General features: G+C 45.3%; 1 protein-coding gene across 3 annotated transcripts in view; it reads left to right on the forward strand.

Annotated features, from left to right (window-relative positions):
- Positions 1-473: 473 nt before the first annotated feature.
- The window catches only part of LOC118365284 (unconventional myosin-X-like), a 49423-nt gene continuing 24312 nt past the window's right edge, over positions 474-25584 (forward strand). For 2 of the 3 annotated variants that reach the window (XM_052490905.1, XM_052490906.1), the window contains exons 1-2: positions 475-1160; positions 9665-9720. In XM_052490905.1, coding sequence (XP_052346865.1) covers positions 1026-1160; positions 9665-9720 — 191 coding nt within the window. In that variant the 5' untranslated portion in view covers positions 475-1025. Of the gene's footprint in view, positions 1161-9664; positions 9721-25584 lie in introns of all 3 variants that reach the window. The other variant, XM_052490907.1, reaches the window with a different exon arrangement.

Below are 25584 nucleotides of genomic sequence, written 5' to 3' on the forward strand. Positions count from 1 at the left end.
AGGGAGTTTACTGGAATAGAGAATAAAGGGAGAGTCCATCTGCTTTCTATTGAGGCATTTCTTGTGTTTCCGAGGGCAAATGCCTGTATTAACGGGCACACACTTACACACTCGCACGCACAACACACACACGCTAAATAAACCAGGAAAAACTGCCAGAAAATACACAATTACAAAAGTACTGGCTTGGGCCTACCAACACGGTATTTACAGTAGCCTTCACACAACATGAAGTAGACGTGGTAAGAAACCATATCTTCTCAAGAATTACGGGCAAGGATGCTAAAGTGGTAGGTCATCAAAGAGGCATGTGACGCAATAGTCTGTGGGAAGAGCGGGCGTGTAAGATGGGCGTGCCTTTTCTGGGCGTGTTATAGTCCAGCCAGTTATATTTCGCATTCGACAAGAGGGGACGGCTCGACCCGCCCTTTCAAGGCTGGCTGATTTCTGGCACGCTTTTGTTCAAACTCAAGTCAAGTCAGTCATAATCGCCTGCCTAACCTTAAGTTTAGCTACTACACTGTAGTATGTGAATAGCAGCAGGCCACACGAATTTCGCTCTTCATATTGATTTCTTTAGACGGCTCTTATTTACAATATTCACGGTTTTGTCAGCCAGTAGTGGCATTTAGGCGTGAAAGTAGACATATTGGTATTTTAGTTAGCGTGTGATAACTTGTGCAACGACTTCAGATACGAGCAAGGTCTCGGGACAAGGCATCACCTTTTGGAAGGACAGATTTGACACAACTTTCAGACACATTTTCACCAGGTTGAACTCTTCGATAGCTTCTATGTTCCTTCAATAGGCTAGTGTTGGACTGTCCTCTTGGCGTATGTGTCTGTTTGTCACATTCCCTCTGGAAGTCTATGGAGAGAATTATTTCAACTTGGACGTTATCCTCACGCGACTCTGGATTTAGTTACGTACTGTGAGAGGTACACGCGTAACCCCCAGAGACCAGACGTTGAATGTTGACTTTACGACAAGAGTAGTCGAAAACACCTGACTTTACCCGATTTGAATGCCTGTGCAAGGATTTTGTTGGTTTCTGTGCTGCAGGCAGGGTTTCAATTTGCTCGGACGGGACTATGGGGAGAAAGAGGAGGAAGAATCGTTTGAGTTGCGCAACAAGGAGGATCTGACTTGCAACGGACGTGTAAGGAACCTTATCTGCATGCATTATTAGTATTACCATGTTAATATGATTTGTCTGCCCCCTCCTCCCCTATGATGCAGTTATGCGGCGTTGTTAAGACTTGTCATACGCAGCCTATGTATTATTCTCATCGTCCTGACTACTAAAGAACAGCCAATATGTCAGTCAGTTGGGATTTTGCTACATAGGGAGACATAAAAGCTGACGCTACATGTTTAGAAAAAGTCATCAAGCATTTAACCTGTATGGAACACGTGTGAGAGTACACAAAGTAGAAATTGTATTGGAGTCTGATTGCTTGCTATGACACATGTACATGTTATAACATAGTTATAACTAAGAATAGGCTACGTAGCCAGCACAACTCACGGTGCAGCTTGCTTTGAAGGGAAACACACAAGTAAGTGGCAGCTATAAATTGATGAACCAACGGCATTCCTCACCACAGAGAGGTATAGCTGGCTACATGACTCCTTGTCACCCAACTTTACCCCACCTTCCTGATTTTTCCCTGAACACCAGCTCATGAATACACTCACTGCTGGCTATGGATTCAGCAGCAGGAAAACGAAGTTGGGCCATGGAAATGTCTATCCATGCAACAACAACAAAAATAACCATATTCCACTTTAGAATCCTATTCCAGATTGATACACATGGTAACATGCAGACATAAGCAGGAAGGAGCAGGTCTATGTGCACAAAGATAGGCCTAGACTAGAGGTTGTGTTAGATCAGCTTTGTCACAGAGCCCATATTTACAGTTTTGAAGTGGTACCACTACCATCATGCTGACCTGCCTGATTCCTTTTCCAGGATACAGGGATCGTGTCAGGTCATTCATGTGACCTGCTCCCTCCACGACGATTAAATACAGTTCCAGGGCACACAGACAGACAGAATGTGTGTTGATCCCTGTGTCTGGCCTGTTCTTTTGAGGCCTGGGCAACATTGAGAAATCTCACGCAGTGTGATGCAACCAATAAAGCCCTGTGTTAAATGGCATCGATCCTGTGGCCTCTGTCCACTGTATGGCAAACAAGACTGTGGCCTTGTCTTCTCTGTAATGTCAGTCACATAATCGGGCACAGAGAGTTGAGCTTTGTGTGGGGTCATTGTTGCCCTGTATTGAGGTAACCTCTTTACGTCACTCTAGGACACAGTGTACTGCGCCCTCCTGACATGTCCATTTAAAAAGGAGCTTTGCCGAGAATTCATCGTCAAAGTCATTATGACTGACGGCAGCTGAGCAAGCCCTCTAGTTGTAGGCCTAATTCAATATTTCTTCATGTTAAGCTTTCAGTCGTATTTTCTTTATTGCTTGCAGTGCTTAGCTTGACTTGGGCAGCAGGTCTTCTTCCACAACAAGAGCATGAAGCGCCCATCCAGCCGAATAGTCCACTCTCCCCTCCTGTTCCCCTCCTGAAGATGTTATGAGTGATGGTCTATATCCATTCCTATCGTCCGTTCTGTCTGCCAGCTGTTACACACGTATGCTTTAGAAACTGGAGGGAGATACTTTTTTATGGAAATGGTCGTGAGTTGCCATGGATAGGCAGGTCTCTTCCCATCAGTCCAACGGCACTAACAGACGGGTCTGGTCCGGAGATAAGAGGAACATCTGGTGCTCAGGGGGATCCAGAGAGGTGTCCGTACTGGAGAGTTGTTCTTGGCAAACATCCCATGTCTTGATCATTATGCACCATCTGTCTGGCAGTGATAGCTAAAAAAAAAACTAAAAAATCCATCCATGGTCCATTTCCTCAATCAATGCAGGGCTATTGTAGTATGTCTCAGTTAATGCAGCTTGATGGGCTTAAAGTAAGGCGCTGTCCACAGCAGTGGAGGCTGCTGAGGGGAGGACGGCTCATAATAATGGCTGGGAGGGAGCTAATGGAATGGCATTCATCACACGGAACCCATGTGTTTGATACCATTCCACCTATTCCTCTCCAGCCATTTCCACAAGCCTGTCCTCCCCAATTAAGGGGACACCAACCTCCTGTGCTCAACCTCCCACCATATAGCATAACCCTAACCAAGCCATGCATATCCAGGCCAAAAACTGTCACCACCCCTTTTAGCCTCGCAATCATGTCTTCTCTCTGTCATTACCTCATTGTGACTTACAGTGGGGTAAATCCATTTGAGTTCAATCACTTTTTGACAGCACCCGTGTTGATTTGAACGCAACCTTCCATACATATTATCTCGTTGTAGAAGTGGTCAGAAAGTGACTTTTTGGACCTGAATGCCAAAACCTTCAAGAGATAAAGGTGCTCAAAGTTGACTTATTTTGCATACCTCTGCATACCATGAGACATGTCTTCAGCACTGGCAAAGATCAATGGTTGAGATACCATTTAAAAGCTTACAAACAGGGTGGTCAAACTGTTTTATAATTTCATTTTTTTTTTAAATGACATATTCACCTATGTTGTAGTTTAGACCATATTTGACATTATCTAAGGTTTTGGTGTTGTGCCCCGCCATTGGTTGAGACACAACATGCTCTTGAATACAGGTGGGTGTCATGTTTTGGCTGATAAATGTACTAAAATTACAATTAAATAGATATTTAGACTTTCAGATAATACCATAAAGATTGTTGGATATCAGAGAATGATGACTTGAATGGGAATATGTTGTTTTACATTTTAGGCTACTGTCAGTCCTCCATAGGAAATCTATTGAACTCATTGAAGGATAGATAGTAATACAGACATGACCAGTTGACATCCGACGGTGGGTGGACCGGCGGCCATCTTTGTGGTAGGAATTAGATTTTAAAATTGCAATTGAATTGACATTTTAATGGTATACCAGCTACAGCTAGTCTGAAGGGATAGGTCCATTCTATGAATTCTATTTCTAGGATTGAAATGACACCCACCCTGTAATCAACAGCATGTTGTGTCTCAACCGACGGCGACACAACACAAACACCTCAGAGGATCTGAAGTAGGGTCTAAGCTACAGCTTATGAACAAAATCGGATTTTCCACGTTTTTTTTTGGATAATTGACGTGTAAAGATGTTTTTGTGAAATGTCCATTTCTATTGAAAACATTTTTGCGCAAGAAATTCTGAGGGTTTGACAACCCTGTTTGTTAGCTTTTGAAATGAATTAATATGGATTTACCCAATAGTGTGCTGCACACTTCCTTTCCCAAAAGAGCACAAAGAGAGTAACCGCTAAAGAACATCCCTGTTCAAATCAATAATGATCTGATTTCACATTCATTGTGTGGCCGTCCATGTTGTATCATGTGGACTACAGTGAGCATAGGCTATGTGAATGAGTGGTGGTGGGGGTCTGGCCTACTGTTCAAACCACTGGCTTTGGTTTGCACCAGTGACTTAGGTTATTGTGTGTTCATACCCTTTTCTACAAACAGTAGGCCTCACCTCCCACTTGAGATTGTATCAGCTTCTTAACTATAACCGGACACAACTCCCGAGAAAATATTGATGATTGATTTCCTGCCTACTGCTAATCCTGTTTCCTCCCGGCCTGACCCCTCTCACTGATGTGTGCTGGATATAGATACGACCAGTCAATACTACCTGCTGAGCCAACCATTAGACCTCAGCTGACCCAGACTAAGAATGCACCATTACAGCACAGACTCCGAAGGCCGTCCATCCCAAGGAAAATCAAAGGATTTGTGAACTATAATATTTGGCTTTCCATGGTGTCAGTGGTGGTTTTGGGGGTGGGATCGGAACGTGAGTGTCGTAGATGAGTCCTGGTCCTGGGAAAGCCCTACAGGGAAGTTCCACTGTTTACACATTGGCCTCAGTTACGTTCAGTGTTGGACAAGCCGCACTTTGAGGCAGTAGGTCAGACCTCCCAGCCCTCCCTCTGTGTGTGTGTGTTGGAACATTTTCTCTGTAAAAGCTTGTTAGCTAAATGGCCCCTGCTGCTGCCAGGGATGACCACAGCTACCCACAGGCCTGGTGGAGGAGTGAGGAGTCTCCTCCGCTCCAGAGACATTCATCCAACATCTTCACCACCACCAACTTCTACGTCGACCTTTTCCTCTGCGGTGCCAAGAAGGGTTGTGAAGAGTAACAGCCGTAATACTAAAACCCTGGAGTGACGCTCTGTGGCCGGCCTGTGCTCCAGCTGTAGTTGGAGGCACGAGGCAGTTTGTGACGCTTGTGCAGGCTTGGCTGGCAGAGCGGTCACTGCCCGGGCCAGTTCAGAACCTTTCCCCTGCATGTTTACAATCCGGATTCAAAGAAATTGCTCTCCCAACAGCTGCCCAAACAGTCAGGCAGGCTGAGATGAATGCCTTCAGTGTTGAGATAGCCAGGGCACTAATTTTAGGAGAGGACATCCGTCATTCTCTCTCCCTTCCATGTTTCCACTTAAATCTCAGCATTCTGCTAGATGCAATGTGAAGTTAGGCCTAGCTATGTTTGCCACCCGGCAATGTGCCTGTCTACGACAGCTGCCAGCATTACCAGGAAGAAACAGGTCCAGTCGTGGCTTGCCCGAAAGTGGCTCCCGTTAACCGGCTAACGGCGATGCTTCTGCCCTCCCCTCTTTATTAGAAAAGAGTCTTCAGAGGTGTTACGGTACACTGGTTTATATTTGGTTTCCGTTGCGTCGCGGCCTCACCACCTTCAGGCCACACATCTGGTCCTCAGGCTGGCGTTGGCAGAGCCCAAGCATTTCATACCGGTTACTCAGCCTCCCAGGAGAGTTGCAGGGCCAGGCAGGGGGAGGAGGAGTGAGGAGAGGCTGGTGGTGGTGGTGGAGGGGGGCCAGAGGAGAGCGGAAGTGAGCCGCGGAACGAATACATCACGACATCTCTCCCTCCCTCTTTCCCGGGCCCCCGCTCCTGTCCGGATGATTCATCCCCTGCCTGCCCTCTCTTCCACTCGGTCTACTCTCTCCAGCGAGATCGACTCCTCCTGACTTCTGAATAGCACGCCATTCTCTCCTTCTTTTCTCCTTCTATCATCTTTGGGACTATGCATTTAAAGAGGTAGCTTGGATCAGTGGTTCACAAACCTGGGGGTGGGGGGGCGAGGGATCGGCAGGGGCTTTCAACTTACTATTGAAAGTTGTGATAGTGGAATGCACAAAATTGGGTAGTACATCATCAGTTTTCCTCTTGTCATTAGAGAGATATTTATCACTTGTCCAGATCAACGAGCCCATAGACTTTCTTGTAATGTTTGAGTCACTCAAGTGTCACACGAATACACATTAGGCAAGGCAACATGTATAGAATTACAAGAAAATGAGCTTTAAAATGGCAACATTTTCTCTGCAACCCATGACAAAATGTGTAGAATAGCAGGAAATAAGTGTGAGTGAAAAAGTTTGGGAATCTCGGGCCTAGATTAACAGACGGGGGAGATAATGTTCAGTGACAGTGTTCTTTTCGTAGAGAGTGCCAACTCACAATAAGACCGGGGAGGATTTATTTATTGGATTTATAAGCAGAATTGCCATATGGCAAACAGTGGCATCAATCATTTCCGTCACCAGTTTTCTCTGAGTCAGACATGGCAAGCTCAGGCTGTGTCTTGTGTGAGCCGAATGTCTAGAGAACGGGACTTGGCCAGACGGTTGAGGGTCGACGAGGGCCAAGCAGAGCCAGGAGCAGGGGAGGGCCACAGCCCGCTCGAGCCTCATTCACAAATTGCTTTTCGACACCATTCAGTCATTCCTATCGGGCTCGTCTGACGTTTACAGTACCTGTCCCTGGGTTAAACTTGAACTCAGTCACATTACTCACACCTTCTTCTTATCCTTTCATTTGACCTCCGGCCCTCCGCCCGGCGTCTACCCTCATACAGAGCGCGTACTGTACATTAGTAGTTGGATTTTTCTTTTCCCATTTTTTTTTTTACAACTTTCTGAAGCACTTTGCGGAGGCAGAGTCCTAAACTTAGCAGACCCAGCAGTAAAATGTGGTGTTTGAACAGGGAGGGGCCCAGAGCTGACCTGGATAGTGTTTCAGGTAGGCCAGAACCCCGGGCTGGGCCGCCGCAGGGCCTCCCTTAAGGCTGTGTTTCCTCAGAGACAACAACACAGGCCACAGAAACACACAGCGCACCACGGACACGGGCCAACTGGATCACAGGCTAGCTCGGATGAGGTTTTCCAAGGCCAGGCTAGGATTCCTAAGGGCCCATAGGCAGTAAAAGGAAATCTCCTTTTCAGCCACTGGCTACTTCACAGGGCGTCCCGGAATAAAAAAGTTCACTGTTCCACCGTGAAAATGGATTTAACTTGACTGCTAGCAGGGGCTCCGTGTATTCAGTTGACACATCTCTCAGTGTGCGGCAGAGAGAGGGGTGGGGATAGATGGCTGTTTAAGAGGAAAAGTACTGTACACTGAAATGATGTTGGCCCCTCATTGTGATTTTCCAGGAAATGAAAAAAAGCCCTCTGCTTAGTCATCAGTGCAGTTAAAGTAGAAACGGGAGTCTGTCTCTACACCCTCATTTATGGGCCTAGTCTGTTTGTCTCCCTGGTCTGGCCTCTCTCTCACTCTCTGTCTGTCTGTCTCTCTCTGAGGGAGGAGTGCCAGCAGCATGTGAGGGTAGGCTATATGGTGTTACAGCCTTGGTTGGTCTAGTGACCTAAAGGTTCAAGTGCTCTGGCTAGAAGTGTCTGCTAAGAAAAAAAAGGGATTGATTTCTGTTTGTTTATTTTGACACTGTACCAACATTAGTCTTATGAGACGTGAATATATCATTTTGTCATGTGTGTGTGTTTATAGACACTGACAGCTATGTGAGATAGGAGTGCGACCGACCACAAATATTTGATGTTATTTGCTTTTTTCACAGAAACGACTGGATGTGAATAAAAGGCGTGGGGGTGTGTGTTGAGCTAAAGCACAAAATAATCCTCTGTTCCTAGTTCTTATGTTAAATGAGCCTGTTTTGAATGCCATATTTCTCCCAACCATCTCACCCTTGGATGTGAAAGCCAACCATTACAAGAACAGAGCAGCTATGTGCCTGGTGTGGCTGCCAGGAAAGGCAGGCAGAATGCTATACTGTAACACACAGGGTTGGCTGGGGGGCAAACCTTCAGGGGGGGAAATCACCCCATCTAGACTGCCCGGGAACCTACCATGCTAACTGTCATAGCACATTAACTAGCCTACATCAAATCTCCACAGGGTTATCTACCTTGAACTGATTGGCCCATAGCTCTCTCAGATCACCCCTCATTACTCATGTATGTTGTAATCAGAATGGAGACTCTTCCCAGCTAGCACATAACGTTATGAGAACCATATGTTTCTTAGATCTTGGTGAGAGGGTGTTGGTCCTTTGGTTATTTTACATACTACCTTCCCAAAACCTCCTGGGAATGGTGCAGGATAGTTGCTTGGCTTTGAAACATTCTAAGCTCATTTACACTACTTGAACAGAACGTTTCCTAAAAGGTCAAACATTCAAATATGACATTTTGGTAATATTCTAGGAACGTTCTCCAACTGGTTTAACAATTGGGAATATTCTCAAATAGTTCAGAGAACATTAAGAAACAACGTTCTTCTGTGAGAATTTCAGTACTTTAGCATAATGTTTCCTATAGGTTTCCATCGTGGGTCCATTTAAAGTCATATGCTTACATTGTTCTGAATATGTTAAAAGAAACAACATTCTTCTCTGGGATTTTCAGTAGTTTCAGCATAACGTTTCCTACCTGAGAAATCATGGTTCTATTTAAAGCCATGTTCTCAAATAGATCAGAGAACATAAAAACAAGATCCATAAAAAAACACAAGAAAACTTTAGTAACGTTCAGAGAACTTTCTAAGAATGTTATTGAAATAAATGATGTTCTGAACTATCTCTATCCTCTTGTCTTGTTAAGCGTGTTCAGCTGTGTTGGTTGCACCCACTAATTGGCCACACCTGATGTTAATGAGCGCTTGTTTCCTTTGAAATGGAGTCTGTTTGAATAGACTAAACTTAACAGCTTTGTATGAGTTGAAAAAACATGGCATGCTAGCTCCATCCTGGGGGCCCAGTGGACTAATTCCATGGATTAAGAACGAAAGGTCATAGATTCAAATCTCTCTGATGTGCCACGATAAATGCAAAACATAACACGTGTTTACATGATTAATGCCTAAGCAAATTCATTTTGATCTGTGCTTGGAGTTCAAAACAGTTCAACTAAGCTAACAATGTTATTAAACGTCTTACTGAAACATGTTCTCAGAACCTTACTTTTATTACCTTCAAATAACCTATCATTTCCGTTCTCAGAACATTAATACAACCTCTCAGGGATCCATAGTAAAACTTTCTCAGAACCTCCCTTCAACCTAAATATGAATGTTCCCAGAACAGGCGAAATGTTCACTTCTGTTCTCAGAACGTTTTACCGGTCAGGAAATGTATGGCTTCATTCCCAGAACCAATGGGAAACCAAAAACGTACATGTCCACAACATTCAAGGAACCAAATGTGCTAGCTGGGTTAAGTGTTTTTTTTTTTGTTGCTTTTCTTCACAGGGTCCACTTGAGGTGACTCTCTCTCAGCCGACTCGCACAGCCAATGGGACAAACGGGTAAGTTGTGTGTGTGTGTGTGTTTGTTTGTGTACGCCTGAGTGAACACACGTTGTGCTGCTTTCAGGAAGTCAGTGTTCCAGTTTTACAGAACGTTTACACCAGAAGTTCCTCTATTGCTCTTGATGTTCGTGTGTGATTCTGTGTTAATGATGTGTCACCAAGCACGGACATCATTAGTACCCAATCTCTTTATCGTTTACTTCCCTCACCAGAGCTTGGTTCATGGGGTTTCTCAAATCAAATCAAATGTTATTGGTCACATACACATGGTTAGCAGATGTTCATGCGAGTGTTGCGAAATGCTTGTGCTTCTAGTTCCGACCGTGCAGTCATATCTAACAAGTAATCTAACAATTTCACAACTACCTTATACACACAAGTGTAAAGAAATGAATAAGAATATGTACATATAAATATATGGATGAGCGATGGCCGTCGGGCATAGGCAAGATGCAGTGGATGGTATAGAGTACAGTATGTACATATGATTAATGTAGGGTATGTAAACATTATAAAAAGTGGTATTGCTTAAAATGACTAGTGATACATTTATTACATCAATTTTTCCATTATTAAAGTGGCTGGAGTTGAGTCCGTGTGTTGGCAGCAGCCACTCAATGTTAGTGATGAATGTTTAACGTGGCCTTGAGATAGAATCAGTCTCTCGGTCCCAGCTTTGATGCACCTGTACTGACCTCGTCTTCTGGATGATAGCGGGGTGAACCGGCAGTGGCTCGGGTGGTTGTTGTCCTTGATTATCTTTTTGACCTTCCTGTGACATCAGGTGGTGTAGGTGTCCTGGAGGGCAGGTAGTTTGCCCTCAGTGATGCGTTGTGCGGACTTCACTACCCTCTGGAGAGGCTTACGGTTGCGGGCGGAGTAGTTGCCGTACCAGGCGGTGATAGAGCCCGACAGGATGCTCTCGATTGTGCATCTGTAAAAGTTTGTGAGACTCATAGTATGCCTGAACACACACACACACACACACACACACACACACACACACACACACACACACACACACACACACACACACACACACACACACACACACACACACACACACACACACACACAGAAGTACACATAGGATCTTACTTTGAGCCAATTTGCTACAACAGAGAAATTATCCTGCAGCAACAAGAAATGTGAATTATTATGTGGATTATAAACAATGGTCATTTTTGTAGGGGTTGATGCATTTTTCATGAGGGAAAATCAAGTGGAAATTACTAACTTCAGAAGCCTTTTAAACCTCAAATACACTACAAGTTCTCCTGCAACAGGGTGATCTAATTAAGATTCTATATCTGTAGGACGTGCCAATACCACTACCAGATTCGCAGGCCATCTGTCAGCATGAGACAGGGGGACTCTCACACCCGGGTTCAAGATAAGACAGATACACACACACACACACACACACACACACACACACACACACACACACACACACACACACACACACACACACACACACACACACACACACACACACACACACACACACACACACACACACACACACACACACACACACACACACACACACACACACACACACACACACACACACACACACACACACACACACACACACACACACACACACACACACACACACACACACACACACACACACACACACACACACACACACACACACACACACACACACACACACACACACACACACACACACACACACCACTTGACCTCCAGCAGTGGTCATGGCAGTCTTTATTTTACTTTGTATTTATTTAACAAGGCAAGTCAGCTTGCCAATGACAATGACGGCCAACCCTAACCCAGACGACGCTGGGCCAATTGTGCTCTGCCTCCCAGTCACGGCCGGTTATGATTACAAACCAGGGTTTGTAGTGATGCCTCTTTCACTGTGATGCAGTGCCTTAGACCGCTGCACCACTCGGGAGCCAAGGCGTGACGTGAGTGTGGGATGGTGGTGGTGGAGGGGGAGATGAGTGATCTCAGGCCTGCCTCACACTATCAGTCAGGCATCATATCCGTATCTACCCCCTCCCCTCTCCCACCTCACTCCCAGACAATCTCAGTCTCAGTCCTCTCAGAGCACAGACAACGTGGAGTGAAAATCCCTAGAATTATATAACGCGGCTGATGAACAGTATACATGCCTGATAATGTCACAACTCGCTACCAGAGGACAACTCAAACTGGAAAGGGAGGAGGGCTGAGGGTGGGGGCGTTGAGGGAGCGGTGAGTTGAGGCTCTCTGAAGCCTCAAGTCAGACGGGACATGCAGCTTCCTGAGGGAGCGAGGGAGGGAGGGAGGACAGGGTGAGCGAGGTGACTCAATCTCACTTCAGGAACACACCCTGGAGGGGCGAGGCTGGTACAAGCGTGTGTGTGTGTGTGTGTGTGCTGCCACCTCCACAGAGCAGAGAAGAGCGGGAGGCCTCAGAGCTGTCACACAGGTGATTTACTGCTGGCGCTAGAGGGAGTGTGTCAAATAACTTACTGACTATAATCATCACACTAAGAATTAGGTACTGTGCTACACGACCATTACATGGCCACTGGCCACACCTATCTAATGGCCCATTGCAAAGCAGGGAGGAGACACTGTGACGTATAGTCTCAGGTATATTGGCACAGATTAGACCAGTTTAATTAGTTGTTTAGGGGCCCATTTAGAGTCAGGATAGAAAATCCAAGGTGTGAAATTCAGTCACAAGTGAATGTAGGCTAAGCAGAGTAGGTCTGTATTGAAAAGCACTGTGCTATTGAAGGGATGTTGAGAGTTTGTGCCATTCTGAAAGTGAGCTTCATAGATTTCTGTCCATCCGGAATAGGAGAGTATAGGTTCCAGCAGGTCATCCCACACCTCCGTCTGTGTGCACTAACCTTTATAGCACCTTCATTTGAACATGATTAGTCATGTCATGTAGCCGTTATTGCTCATTATGAGCCCTGCAGGCTTCACTGTGAGCACGTTCTGTTCTGCGGCTAGAGAGCTTCTCTCGAGCAGCTCAGTGGGCGTAGTTACATGTGTACTCACGTCCACATTGTCTAGTGTGAAGTGAACAAAAGCCTCTGGTTAGCTAGGTTGATTGAGGTGTGATACTGCAGAGAGAGAGAGAGAGAAAGAGAGAGAGAGAGAGAGAGAGAGGAGACAGGTGTGGGATCGGATGGGAGGGCTGGCATATGCCCAAATGGGCAACATATGTCAATTTTAGGTTAGGTGTTGTGAGTTAGTGTCCCATTGCGTTGACCTACTAACCCAGAGTGGCAGCTCACCCATGGTGCCTGTCTGGTACACAGTAGACCGACAGTAGACCGGAGGTAGACCGACAGTAGACCGACAGTAGACCGACAGTAGACCGGCAGTAGACAGACAGGAGACAGACAGTAGACCGACAGTAGACCGGCTGTAGACAGACAGTAGACCTACAGTAGACAGACAGTAGACCGACAGTAGACAGACAGTAGACAGACAGGAGACAGACAGTAGACCGACAGTAGACAGACAGGAGACAGACAGTAGACAGACAGTAGACCTACAGTAGACAGACAGTAGACAGACAGTAGACCTACAGTAGATAGACAGTAGACCTACAGTAGATAGACAGTAGACAGACAGTAGATAGACAGTAGACAGTCAGTAGCCCGACAGTAGACAGAGTAGACAGACAGTAGATAGACAGTAGACAGTCAGTAGACAGTCAGTAGCCCGACAGTAGACAGTCAGTAGACAGTCAGTAGACCGACAGTAGACAGTCAGTAGACTGACAGTAGACAGTCAGTAGACTGACAGTAGACAGTCAGTAGACTGACAGTAGACAGTCAGTAGACTGACAGTAGACAGTCAGTAGACAGACAGTAGACAGACAGTAGACAGTCAGTAGACTGACAGTAGACAGTCAGTAGACTGACAGTAGACTGACAGTAGACAGTCAGTAGACCGACAGTAGACAGTCAGTAACCCGACAGTAGACAGTCAGTAGACAGACTTTAGACAGACTGTAGTCGCTCCCTCATCCCAGCATGTGGTGCCAAGCTCAGTGTCAGCAGCAGTCAGGGCCATGATGTCTAACAGAGGCCTGTCATACAACCCCAACCCATACAGTCTGGCTGGTGCCTTTATGAAATGCCTCCATGGCCTACTGCCTGCCCCTCAAACAGGACAGGAGCCTCTCACTCCCATATCTGTCTTACATCATCTCTATTTTCTCCCAACTCCTTCCCTCTCCCGCCTCAACTGAGCCCCTTGTTGGCAGGCCAGGGACAGACAGAGGAGTGGGAGGCTAGGAGACACACAGGAGGCACAACACAGTGGGACTACTGAGGGAAGCTCTCGCTAGCTTTTTTCCCCCCTCTCGGTTTCTTTCTCTCTGTCCCTCTCTTTCTTCTCACTTCTATGAAACACACTCTCTCTGTCAAGAGCATGACTCTTGGTGTGGGATGGCACACAATGATGGCTGGAAGAGACTGAAAGAGACAATGTTTACAACTGTCTTTGGAAGTGTGTATCTGTGTGTTCCAAGAAGTCCTTGAATGTGATCTGTGTGGTGATTGCCTGTGTGTGTCAGTACTCGGACAGAACTAGGAGCTCTTATGTCAACTCTCTATACTAATCTAACCATGACAGGTTTATTAAGTTGACCGGCAGCGCAGCTTCAAGTGCCAAGATATCAAGGCTTTGTTAATGTAGCTTACACTCTATTCAATCTCCTGAAATGCATTGTTTTCCTCCTTTCAAGACATTCCCTCCCTTCACACGCACATTGTCACGTACACGCATGCGTGCCCTCCCTCTCTCTCTCTCACACACACACACACACACACACACACACACACACACACACACACACACACACACACACACACACACACACACACACACACACACACACACACACACACACACACACACACACACACATGCCCCCCCCACACATACACACACACATGCCCCCCCCACACACACACACATGCCCTCACACACACACACACGCCCTCACACACACACATGCACTTCCTGTCCTCTCTCTCTGGTTTCCCCCCAAAACACGTTTATGCACTCCCCTCTGCCTAGTCCAGAATTCCTTGGCAGTGGTCTTGAGTAAATAGTGTATTTTTAGAGCTGGGAGGTCATATAGTCCCACTCTTAATCACCACATTCCCATTTTCCCACCAGCCCCCTCCGTCTCAGCTCAGACAGAGGCCCAGCCAGGCACACTGGAGACGGAGAGGGGGATGGGAGGAGGATAGAATGGGGACTTGAGAGCAAGATGGACCTCTTCCCTCCCTCCACAGATTCCACAAAGAGACGGTGGTCTGTGATGACCTACCTACAGTATGTGTTGTATTTGAAGGTTTCCCCAGAGGCCGGTGTTTGTCTAAGAAGCCTCTGTGTTATATGACAGTTGCTTGTGTGTTTGTTCAGATGTCTAATAAAGTCTGAGTAACTTGCATAGCTTTCACTTCTGTATATGAGCCACGGTTTAAAGCTGGACGTTGACCTCCTGGTTGAGCTCATCATAGCCGTGTGTGTTGTGCGATGAAGCTGTTTTACAACCCCAGTATTCCGTATCTGGACGTTTGACCCCTCGGATCACAAATCTCAACTCCCATGTCATTTCCTGGGCTGGTTACTCAGCGACTGATGTAACATAACCCTGCATGAGAGGGCTTTGATCGGGCAACCATGGCTATATCCCAAATGGCACGTAATTCCCTATATAGTGCACTACTTTTTGAACAAAGTCCTATGGGCCATGGTCAAAAGCAGTGCACTACATAAGGAATAGAGTGCCATTTGGGATGCAAGCCATGTTCATGTTTGTATTCAGGAGCGGAGCATGTCTGTCTGAACATAACAGCAGTCTGGCTCTGACCACGGTCCTCCAAGCCCCAGAGCAAGGACAATGTGTTTTTGCAACTTTAATTAAAGTCTCGTTGCTTTAATTTGATCTCGACCAAAATCAATTACTCATCAGCTCGGCTACTCTGGCCAGCGCTGCGTCTGACTGACCGGTAGACTCAACTCAGACTCTGAAAGCCCAATCCCTCATATATTTAGTCCAGAGAGGACATATGAATGAACAAAAATGATTCCCTCGTTATGTCGAGATCACAACTTATTTATCTCCTAATCCCGACATAACAAAAGTTTTGTCGAGTTCACGAGATAATCAAAAGTACCACTCATTCATTTGTTCACGACAACCACCTCATTAAGGAGCCCTGTGACTGCGTTGATCGCAATGTGCTCGTTGATGCCTGACAGGCTGCACTGTCTCCCAGGCTGCGTGCCACCCCCAAGACCACAGCCAACCTCATGCATGGAACAACACCGCTAATTTGTCTTGTCTTGTGAGTTAGCTAGGCAGTCTTGTTAGCTAGTTAGCTAGCTAGTTAGCTAGCTAGTTAGCTAGTTAGCTAGCTAGTTAGCTAGTTAGCTAGCTAGTCTTGTTAGCTGGACTAACTAATCTGACTGGCTGATCAGATTCAATTTCTGCCTCAGAGGCTTAGAAATAAGGTTGGTGCCTTGTAGGCTGTTGTAGGCTGTTTGGTAGATGCATATCTGATCCAAGGGTTGAGCTCTATTCCTGTCAGGCTGATCAGATTCAATAGCAGCCTCAGAGGATGATAAATCAAAATACTGCTTTGTAAGATGTTTCATATGTAAGGCTCCTTGAAGACAGCCTCTTTTTGTTGTTGTTACCTTGATTTAACTTGGCAAGTCGGTTAAATTGTTAATTTATTTACAATGACGGCCTCCACCGGCCAAATACAGACAATGCCAATTGTGCGCCGCCCTATGGGACTCCCATTCACGGCCAGTTGTGATACAGCCTGGATTCTAACCAGGGTGTCTGTAGTAACACCTCAAGCACTGAGATGCAGTGCCTTAGACCGCTTGTGCCACTCGGGAGCCCAGCCTCTGAGGCTGCTATTGAATTTGATCAGCCTGTCAAGAATGGAGCTCACCCACTTTGTAAATGTAAATATTATCCATAAAGCATGAAGTGTCCCTTACAATTATACATGTCAGTTATGCTAGCTAACAACCAGCATAGATAACAAGTTAGCTAGCTAACAAGACTACCTAGCTAACTAGCTCGTTCGCTCATAAGACTAGCCAAGTTAGCTGCGTTGTTTCTCACATGCAATTGGCTGTGGTCTTGGGGGTAGCACACAGCCCGGGAGACAGGTTTGCCTGTCAGGCATTGTTCAGGGCTTAAATGCCTCGTGAGGGCTTAGATGCCCGTGAGCTCTTAGCTCAAGTTAAAGGACATTTAGCTTGTTACCATTCTAATTTATAAGCTGATAATGAGCTCCAAACAAAAATGAAAGAATGACAGCATGAAATGTACCATACTTTAGTGTAACAATCAATCAAAACATATGCGCTGATCCACCGTGGGCTCTGCCTCCTCCGCCATACTGTCAATATATCATGACTACGTCCACTCCTATTTATAGAGTTTATCTCGCGATCCCAACATGTTCTTTGTTATGCCATGATCATGAGAGAATGATCTTCTGATCTCTGGAAAAACAACTCATGTCGTAATCATCAGATAAGTAACGATCTCAACATAACGATATAACTATTTTTTTTTAAAATTCATATGGCCTCTCTGCTCTTCTATGTATGTTCATGTGTCTTCCGTCAATATGAAGCATAACAGAGATGTAAATGAGGATGCTTTGTCAGCTGGATCTGGTCAGATGCTTTATTTCCTTCCCTGTTGAGGGATTGTGAAAGTGAGCGTGAGATTGAAACTAGGCCACACAGAGAGAGAGAGAGAGCCCAGTGGTGGTGATAATCACGAATAAAATAGAATATTGAGCAGTCAGACTGTTTCATTTGTCAGCCTTCTCTTTCTCAGCCATACGAGACAAACACCAGACACACATACACACAAATGCAAACGCACGCACGCATGACCGCCTCCCCTTTATTTGTATATTGCTGTTACTCGCTGTTTATTGTCAATGCATAGTCACTTTCCCCGTACCTACATGTATGAATAACCCTAACTAACATTGACTCCGTACTGGTACCCCCTGTATACATTGACTCGGTACTGGTACCCCCTGTATGCATTGACTCTGTACTGGTACCCCCTGTATACATTGACTCTGTACTGGTACCTCCTGTATACATTGACTCGGTACTGGTACCCCCTGCATACATTGACTCGGTACTGGTACCCCCTGTATGCATTGACTCTGTACTGGTACCCCCTGTATACATTGACTCTGTACTGGTACCTCCTGTATACATTGACTCGGTACTGGTACCCCCTGCATACATTGACTCGGTACTGGTACCCCCTGTATACATTGACTCGGTACTGGTACCCCCTGTATACATTGACTCGGTACTGGTTACCCCCTGCATACATTGACTCGGTACTGGTACCCCCTGCATACATTGACTCGGTACTGGTACCCCCTGCATACATTGACTCGGTACTGGTACCCCCTGCATACATTGACTCGGTACTGGTACCCCCTGCATACATTGACTCGGTACTGGTGCCCCCTGCATACATTGACTCGGTACTGGTACCCCCTGCATACATTGACTCGGTACTGGTACCCCCTGTATGCATTGACTGTGTACTGGTACCCCCTGTATACATTGACTCGGTACTGGTACCCCCTGTATACATTGACTCGGTACTGGTACCCCCTGCATACATTGACTCGGTACTGGTACCCCTGTATACATTGACTCGGTACTGGTACCCCTGTATACATTGACTCGGTACTGGTACCCCTGCATACATTGACTCTGTACTGGTACCCCTGTATACATTGACTCGGTACTGGTACCCCCTGTATACATTGACTCGGTACTGGTACCACCTGTATACATTGACTCGGTACTGGTACCCCTGTATACATTGACTCGGTACTGGTACCCCCTGCATACATTGACTCGGTACTGGTACCCCCTGTATACATTGACTCGGTACTGGTACCCCCTGCATACATTGCCTCGGTACTGGTACCCCTGCATACATTGACTCGGTACTGGTACCCCCTGTATACATTGACTCGGTACTGGTTACCCCTGCATACATTGACTCGGTACTGGTACCCCCTGTATACATTGACTCGGTACTGGTACCCCCTGTATACATTGACTCGGTACTGGTACCCCTGCATACATTGACTGTGTACTGGTACCCCCTGTATACATTGACTCGGTACTGGTACCCCCTGCATACATTGACTCGGTACTGGTACCCCCTGCATACATTGACTCGGTACTGGTACCCCCTGTATACATTGACTCGGTACTGGTACCCCCTGCATACATTGACTCGGTACTGGTACCCCCTGCATACATTGACTCGGTACTGGTACCCCCTGTATACATTGACTCGGTACTGGTTACCCCCTGCTTACATTGACTCGGTACTGGTTACCCCCTGCATACATTGACTCGGTACTGGTACCCCCTGCATACATTGACTCGGTACTGGTAACCCCCTGCATACATTGACTCGGTACTGGTACCCCCTGCATACATTGACTCGGTACTGGTACCCCCTGCATACATTGACTCGGTACTGGTACCCCCTGCATACATTGACTCGGTACTGGTACCCCCTGCATACATTGACTCGGTACTGGTACCCCCTGCATACATTGACTCGGTACTGGTACCCCCTGCATACATTGACTCGGTACTGGTGCCCCCTGCATACATTGACTCGGTACTGGTACCCCCTGCATACATTGACTCGGTACTGGTACCCCCTGTATACAGCCTGTGTATTGTTGTTCTATTGTTACTTTTTTTGTTGTTGTTTTACTTTGTAAATATTTTTCTTAACTCTATTTCTTTAACTGAATTGTTGGTTAAGGGCTTGTAAGTAAGCGTTTCACTAAGGTTTACACCTGTTGTATTCGGCGCATGTGACAAATACAATTGTGTTTTTATTTTTTATTTGATAATAATTGTGTACAGTTAAATTGTCTATCAGACGTACAGTATATGGGGGCATGTGTATATTTGTATTCACCCAAAAGAGAATGATTAATTTCCATCTCCCTCAGTCCCCCTCTCTCTCTCTGGCACTCCCTCTCACCTACTCTTTCTACTTCCGCCTCTCTCTCTTTCTTTGTGAGCTAGCTTCCCGTTTATGTGGGGCAAACAGATGGTTTTGCTTAGCGTGCTGGTGTTAGGCCTACAGGGGAAAGACCGGGGTGGAGAGGGGGAGTAAAAGAAAGAGAGAGGGAGAGATTTAGGGAGAGAGATATATATGCCATCTGAGCTGCAGGACTTTTCCATGTGTTCCCTTACACTTCCGTAAACAAAGCACCACAGGGGTATTGTTCCTTCTCTCACCAAATTCCTGACATCTCAAACACAAAAACCTCCTCAGGACAATGCTGGAGTGGTGACTTACACGTCAGACCATAGATTGCATATTCACATCAACAGATCAATTGAAACGTTTGAATATTAAACAAAAACCTGAAACAGCAGGTTAAAATGGGAGTGTCTTGTCTCCTAGTCCCTGACTGTGTCATGGTCTCTCCAGGGGGGTGTAGTTTAGTATTGGGGGGGGGTTCTGTTGGTCTGCTCTCCCTCCTAGACGTCTAATCCCCGTGTAAAATTGTTTCCTGGCCCCCACAGGAAGTCAGCACTCAAGGCCCCTCCGTCATGGCCTCAGCCGGGGCTTCTGGGAATACGGGGGCGGGGGGCGAAGGAGGGGGGCTACTGGACAGCTGTGGCACTCTGCCTCATCTGTCAGAGTGCCAACATGTGTCCCCAGCTGCACTACAGCTACACCCCCAACCCCTCTACCCTCCACCAACCCACCCAACTAGCACCCACACACCACCAGGGCTCTCTCCCATGAAATGAAACCAGCAACCAACCTGGTCCACCAACCCCCGCCCCCCCGTCACCCCCCATCCATCCGGCTATGGAAGCTTGTTTTGGATAGTTTGTTTACACCACTCATTCACAAGCCCCTTTTTACACAATTAGCAGAATTTAAGCATTACTTTGGGCCTGTGTGGACAGCTGGGTGCAGATTTGCCTGTTAAAACCTCTAAAGTCTAAGCCTCTGGGGGGAGGGGGTTCTACTAAGCTAACATATGGAATTGTTTTAAGATAGTCATACCATGGATCATTTAGCTATTTGATTTAGGATTTAAGGAGCCCTGTAGATACTGTATAATAAACAAATTAAAAATATTTTGGAATTTGGCTACCACTAAAGAAGTGCATTGAATAACACATTCATAAATGGCAAAACAGACAGTCAATGTTTTGAGATCTAAGAGATAAAAGAAAGCTCAGAAAAGATATACAGTACCACTCAAAAGTTTGGGCACACCTACTCATTCAATGGTTTTTATTATTTTTTATTATTTTCTACATTGTAGAATAGTGAAGACATCAAAACTATGAAATAACACATATGGAATCATGTTGTAACCAAAAAAGTGTTAAACAAATCAAAATATATTTTATATTTGAGATTTTTCAAAGTAGCCACCCTTTTCCTTGATGACAGCTTTGTACACTCTTGGTATTTTCTCAACCAGCTTAACCTAGAATGCTTTTCCAACAGTAGGAGTTCCCACATATGCTGAGCACTTGTTGGCTGCTTTTCCTTCACTCTGCGGTCCAACTCATCTCAAACCATCTCAATTGGGTGGAGGTAGGGTGATTGTGGAGGCCAGGTCATCTGATGCAGCACTCCATCACTTTCCTTATTGGTCAAATAGCCCTTACACAGCCTGGAGGTGTATTGGGTCATTGTCCTGTTGAAAAACAAATGATAGTCCCACTAAGAGCAAACCAGATGTGATGGCATATTGCTGCAGAATTCTGTGGTAGCCATGCTGGTTAAGTGTGCCTTGAATTTTAAATAAATCACAGACAATGTCACCAACAAAGCACCCCCACACCATCACACCTCCTCCATGCTTCACGGTGGGAACCACACATGTGACGATCACCCGTTCACCTAATCTGCGTCTAAAAAAGACACCATTTGGAACCAAAAATCACAAATTTGGACTCATCAGTCCAAAGGACAGATTTCCACCGGTCTAATGTCCATTGCCCGTGTTTCTTGACCCAAGCATGTCTCTCTTCCTATTGGTGTCCTTTAGTAGTGGTTTCTTTGTTGCAATTCAACCATGAAGACCTGATTCACGCAGTCTCCTCTGAACAGTCGATGTTAAGATGTGTCTGTTACTTGAACTCGGTGAGGCATTTATTTGGGCTGCAATTTCTGAGGCTGGTAACTCTAATTAACTTATCCTCTGCAGCAGAGGTAACTCTGGGTCCTTTTGCAGTCCTCATGAGATCCAGTTTCATAATAGTGCTTGATGGTTTTTGCGACTGCAACTGAAGAAACGTTCAAAGTACGTACATTTTTCCAGATTGACTGACCTTCATGTCTTTAAAGTAATGGACTGTCATTTCTCCATGCTTATTGGAACTGTTCTTGCCATAATATAGATTTGGTATTTTACCAAATAGGGCTATCTTCTGTATACCACCCCTATCTTGTCACAACACAACTGATTGTCTCAAATGCATTAAGAAGGAAAGAAATTCCACAAATAAACTTTTAACAAGGCACACCTGTTAATTGAAATGCATTCCAGGTGACTACCTCATGAAGCTGGTTGAGAGAATGCCAAGATTTTGCAACACTGTCATTAAGGTCAAGGGTGGCTACTTTGAAGAATCTCAAATATATTTGGATTTGTTTAACACTTTTTTGTTTACTACATGATTCTATATGTGTTATTTCATAGTGTTGATGTCTTCACTATTATGCTACAATGTCAAAATAAAGAAAAACCCTTGAATGAGTAGGTGTGTCTTAACTTTAGACTGCTACTGTATATATTTTTTTACATTTAACGTTTACATTTAACCCCTTTTTTTGTTGGCACAAAACTACCTCCATACTTCCATTCATTTTTTAAAAAACGAACAGGTTACCTTCAGACAAGTCCCGTGACATTTGTGGGGGTCGTCGAGCTAAAACATTGTGCTAGTGAGAGTCTCGTCTTTCCATATAGTGGTTATATTAGTTAGTTGGACGCTACAGACGTTTTTGTGACAAGACCGATTTTCGGGATGTCTCCTGGTCTGACAAACACCGCTGTAGCTCTGCTACTTTTCACCACCGACGCAGAAGGGCGACATAGGCGAATGTGGTATCTCTAGCTTCAACTGACAGCTGTAGTATGTTATTTAGATTGATGCATGGGTGCGTCAGTAGACTCTTAAGGAATAATTATTAAAAGTAGCATGACGCAAAGCCTAGGCCTGTTGTCTCTCTGTCGTCTGAACAGTTTCTCTGCTGGTCTGGTTCTCGACATGCTTAGTGCTTCATCCTCTTGTTTGAACTTCTAACAGAAGTGTGTTGGACAGCCCGCTCTGGATCAGCTTACCAAAGTGTCATAGACTCACACCCACCCACCCGACTTCTTTTCCTTGACACAAAGTAGCCTACCTCCCAAACCTATAGCATATGGGCTTCAAAGTTAGAACAAGCCCCTGTGTCTTCCCATATGGTTTTGTCTTTGATATGACTTTTGGTGATGCCTGTGTCTACAGTAAGTCACAAAGGCAGATTGTGTGTTAGACGTTAGCTGAAGTCCTGTGGACCCAGATGGGCCCTCTGATTCGCTGAGGGCCCATTGAAGCTGAAGGTCAGGCTTGTTTGAACAGAGACAGAGTAAAAGGTCAACTGGAGGGTTTTAGCCCGGCCCTCCCTCTCCTTACTTTATCCTGTTTCCCTCCAAATGAGAACTTGTTCTCAACTAGCCTACCTGGTTAAATAAAGGTGAAATAAAATAAATAAATAACAAACTTTCCCCTCATTTCCCTCCACTCAAATCTTTCAAATGATCTCTCTTGAATCTTGTCTCCTGCTAGTTCTGAAACGTGTCATTTTTCACATGTGGTTAGGGTTATCCTCACCAACAGTATTGCTCCTCAGGGTTGTCATGTGCATACCTGGGTTTCCGTTAGCCGGCAATTGCCGGCTTTTGGCTGTATGACATTTTTTTGTAAAGCAGATAAATAAAATTTTGGCTGGCGAAATGAACCGGGAGAAAAAAACAACAGTAGGAAGGCTATCAGCGAGTCACCCACCACTTTACAATGTGAGCTGGAGGCAGTATGCATTTTGAAAACATACTTCATTGTTTGAAACCTGCGTGTTTTACTTCATATTATGAGGCATGAGTCTTTCCTTGCTTGAAAATCAGACCATAGAAAGGTGGAGGCAATTGTTTTCTAATGACTTTATAGGCGGTGCTTGAGTTTGAAGTTTGGGGAAGCATAAGCCTTTCATTTATTTCTACCAATCTGCTGGTCAGTTATGATTTTCACATTTTCACATTTTCATGAAATGTGTATTTTGATGGCACTGGTTCATATCAATAATAATGTTTTCGATTCTCAAAATCGTTGCCCCCTGGATAATCATAAAAATCTTAATTAAAATGTAAGATTCAACTATTGCTAGAGGACCAGCTTCTGCCATATGACACATTGACACACGCTGATCATTGGCGGCTAAATAGCCTAAATGAGCGCGTGGAACTCCGAGATGGCTAATGCGACTGTTGGCCTATAACTTACTTACATTGTCAACAAAGTAAAAATACATAAAAACAGTAGAAAATATACTGCTGAAAATTCTGATTCTTTCAATAACTTTAATTTCCCTACTCAGCCTGTCTGCCTCCCTTTACATCTTTCTTGACTTGCGCTGTCGCTTGTGAAGTGCGACATTGTATCAAATCAATCAACTGGATCTGGGCCCTAACTTGCAACATTGTATCAACGAGCCTATTCGGAACTGAGAGTCTAGGCACCAGTGAGCTCCGGACAGACAGCCGCAAGGGAAAGGATAAGTATTTTATGACGTTTCCACTGGATATATGGGATCATCAGATGATTGTATTTTGCTCTTTCACACCGAGGCTTGGTGATTATCGAGGGGGAGATTTTTGTGAGGAACTATTAGGCTGTCATTTGCAATGGGTTTCAAAACAACGGACTTCGTTGACTTACTGTGTGAGGCGAAGAAAAGATTACTGAGAAGCTGAGCTTATTGGTGGTGAAGGTGATGACTAGGACAGGCAGATATCATACATCCCCAAATGGGCATTGTGCGCAGCAGGCCAGGGAGGCTAATTCTCTGCGTGCCCAGACGTGCGAGCTCCCTCAACATTAACAAGACCCATGCTGATCGCTCACATGGAGCACTCCAAACAAAAGACAATGAAAAAAGGGGCAACTCGTAAATGATGGCTATGAAATAGAACCAAAACGTGTTTCTCAACAGCATTTACACACCAAGAATGAGAACGGTAAATGACTGTAGGCCTAATTAGTAATACAATGCATTAACATAAATGAATGTAACCAAATGACGGGGATTAACGGTTCATTTACTGTTGGTAACATATGTAATGGGGAATTGATAACGATTAACATTTTTAGGGCAAACAATTCACAAGAAACAATGAATGCGCGAGAATTGGTGGGAGACAGCTGAGTTGATTCTGGAGAGCTGAGAGCATGCATTCTGGAGAGAGACGGCCTATAGGCTGTCTTCGCCACACACCCCTCCCCCTGTTCTTGTCTCAACATTTGAAATTATACTCAAGACACATTATGTTCACACGTATATTAGATGCTTTTCCCTGAGAGCCGCAACACAGTCACCTTGGCCTTTTGCCACGCTCGCTGCCATTTCTCTCCCGTTCTCACATCAACTTTCTCTCCTTGTCCAGAAGTCAAATGCACAATCCTAGTCATACAGTATTAGCAACCCCGTCCTAGCTGTTGTATCTTTAGATT

This window comes from Oncorhynchus keta, chromosome 32, assembly GCF_023373465.1.
Source record: "Oncorhynchus keta strain PuntledgeMale-10-30-2019 chromosome 32, Oket_V2, whole genome shotgun sequence".
NCBI classification, from domain to species: domain Eukaryota; kingdom Metazoa; phylum Chordata; class Actinopteri; order Salmoniformes; family Salmonidae; genus Oncorhynchus; species Oncorhynchus keta.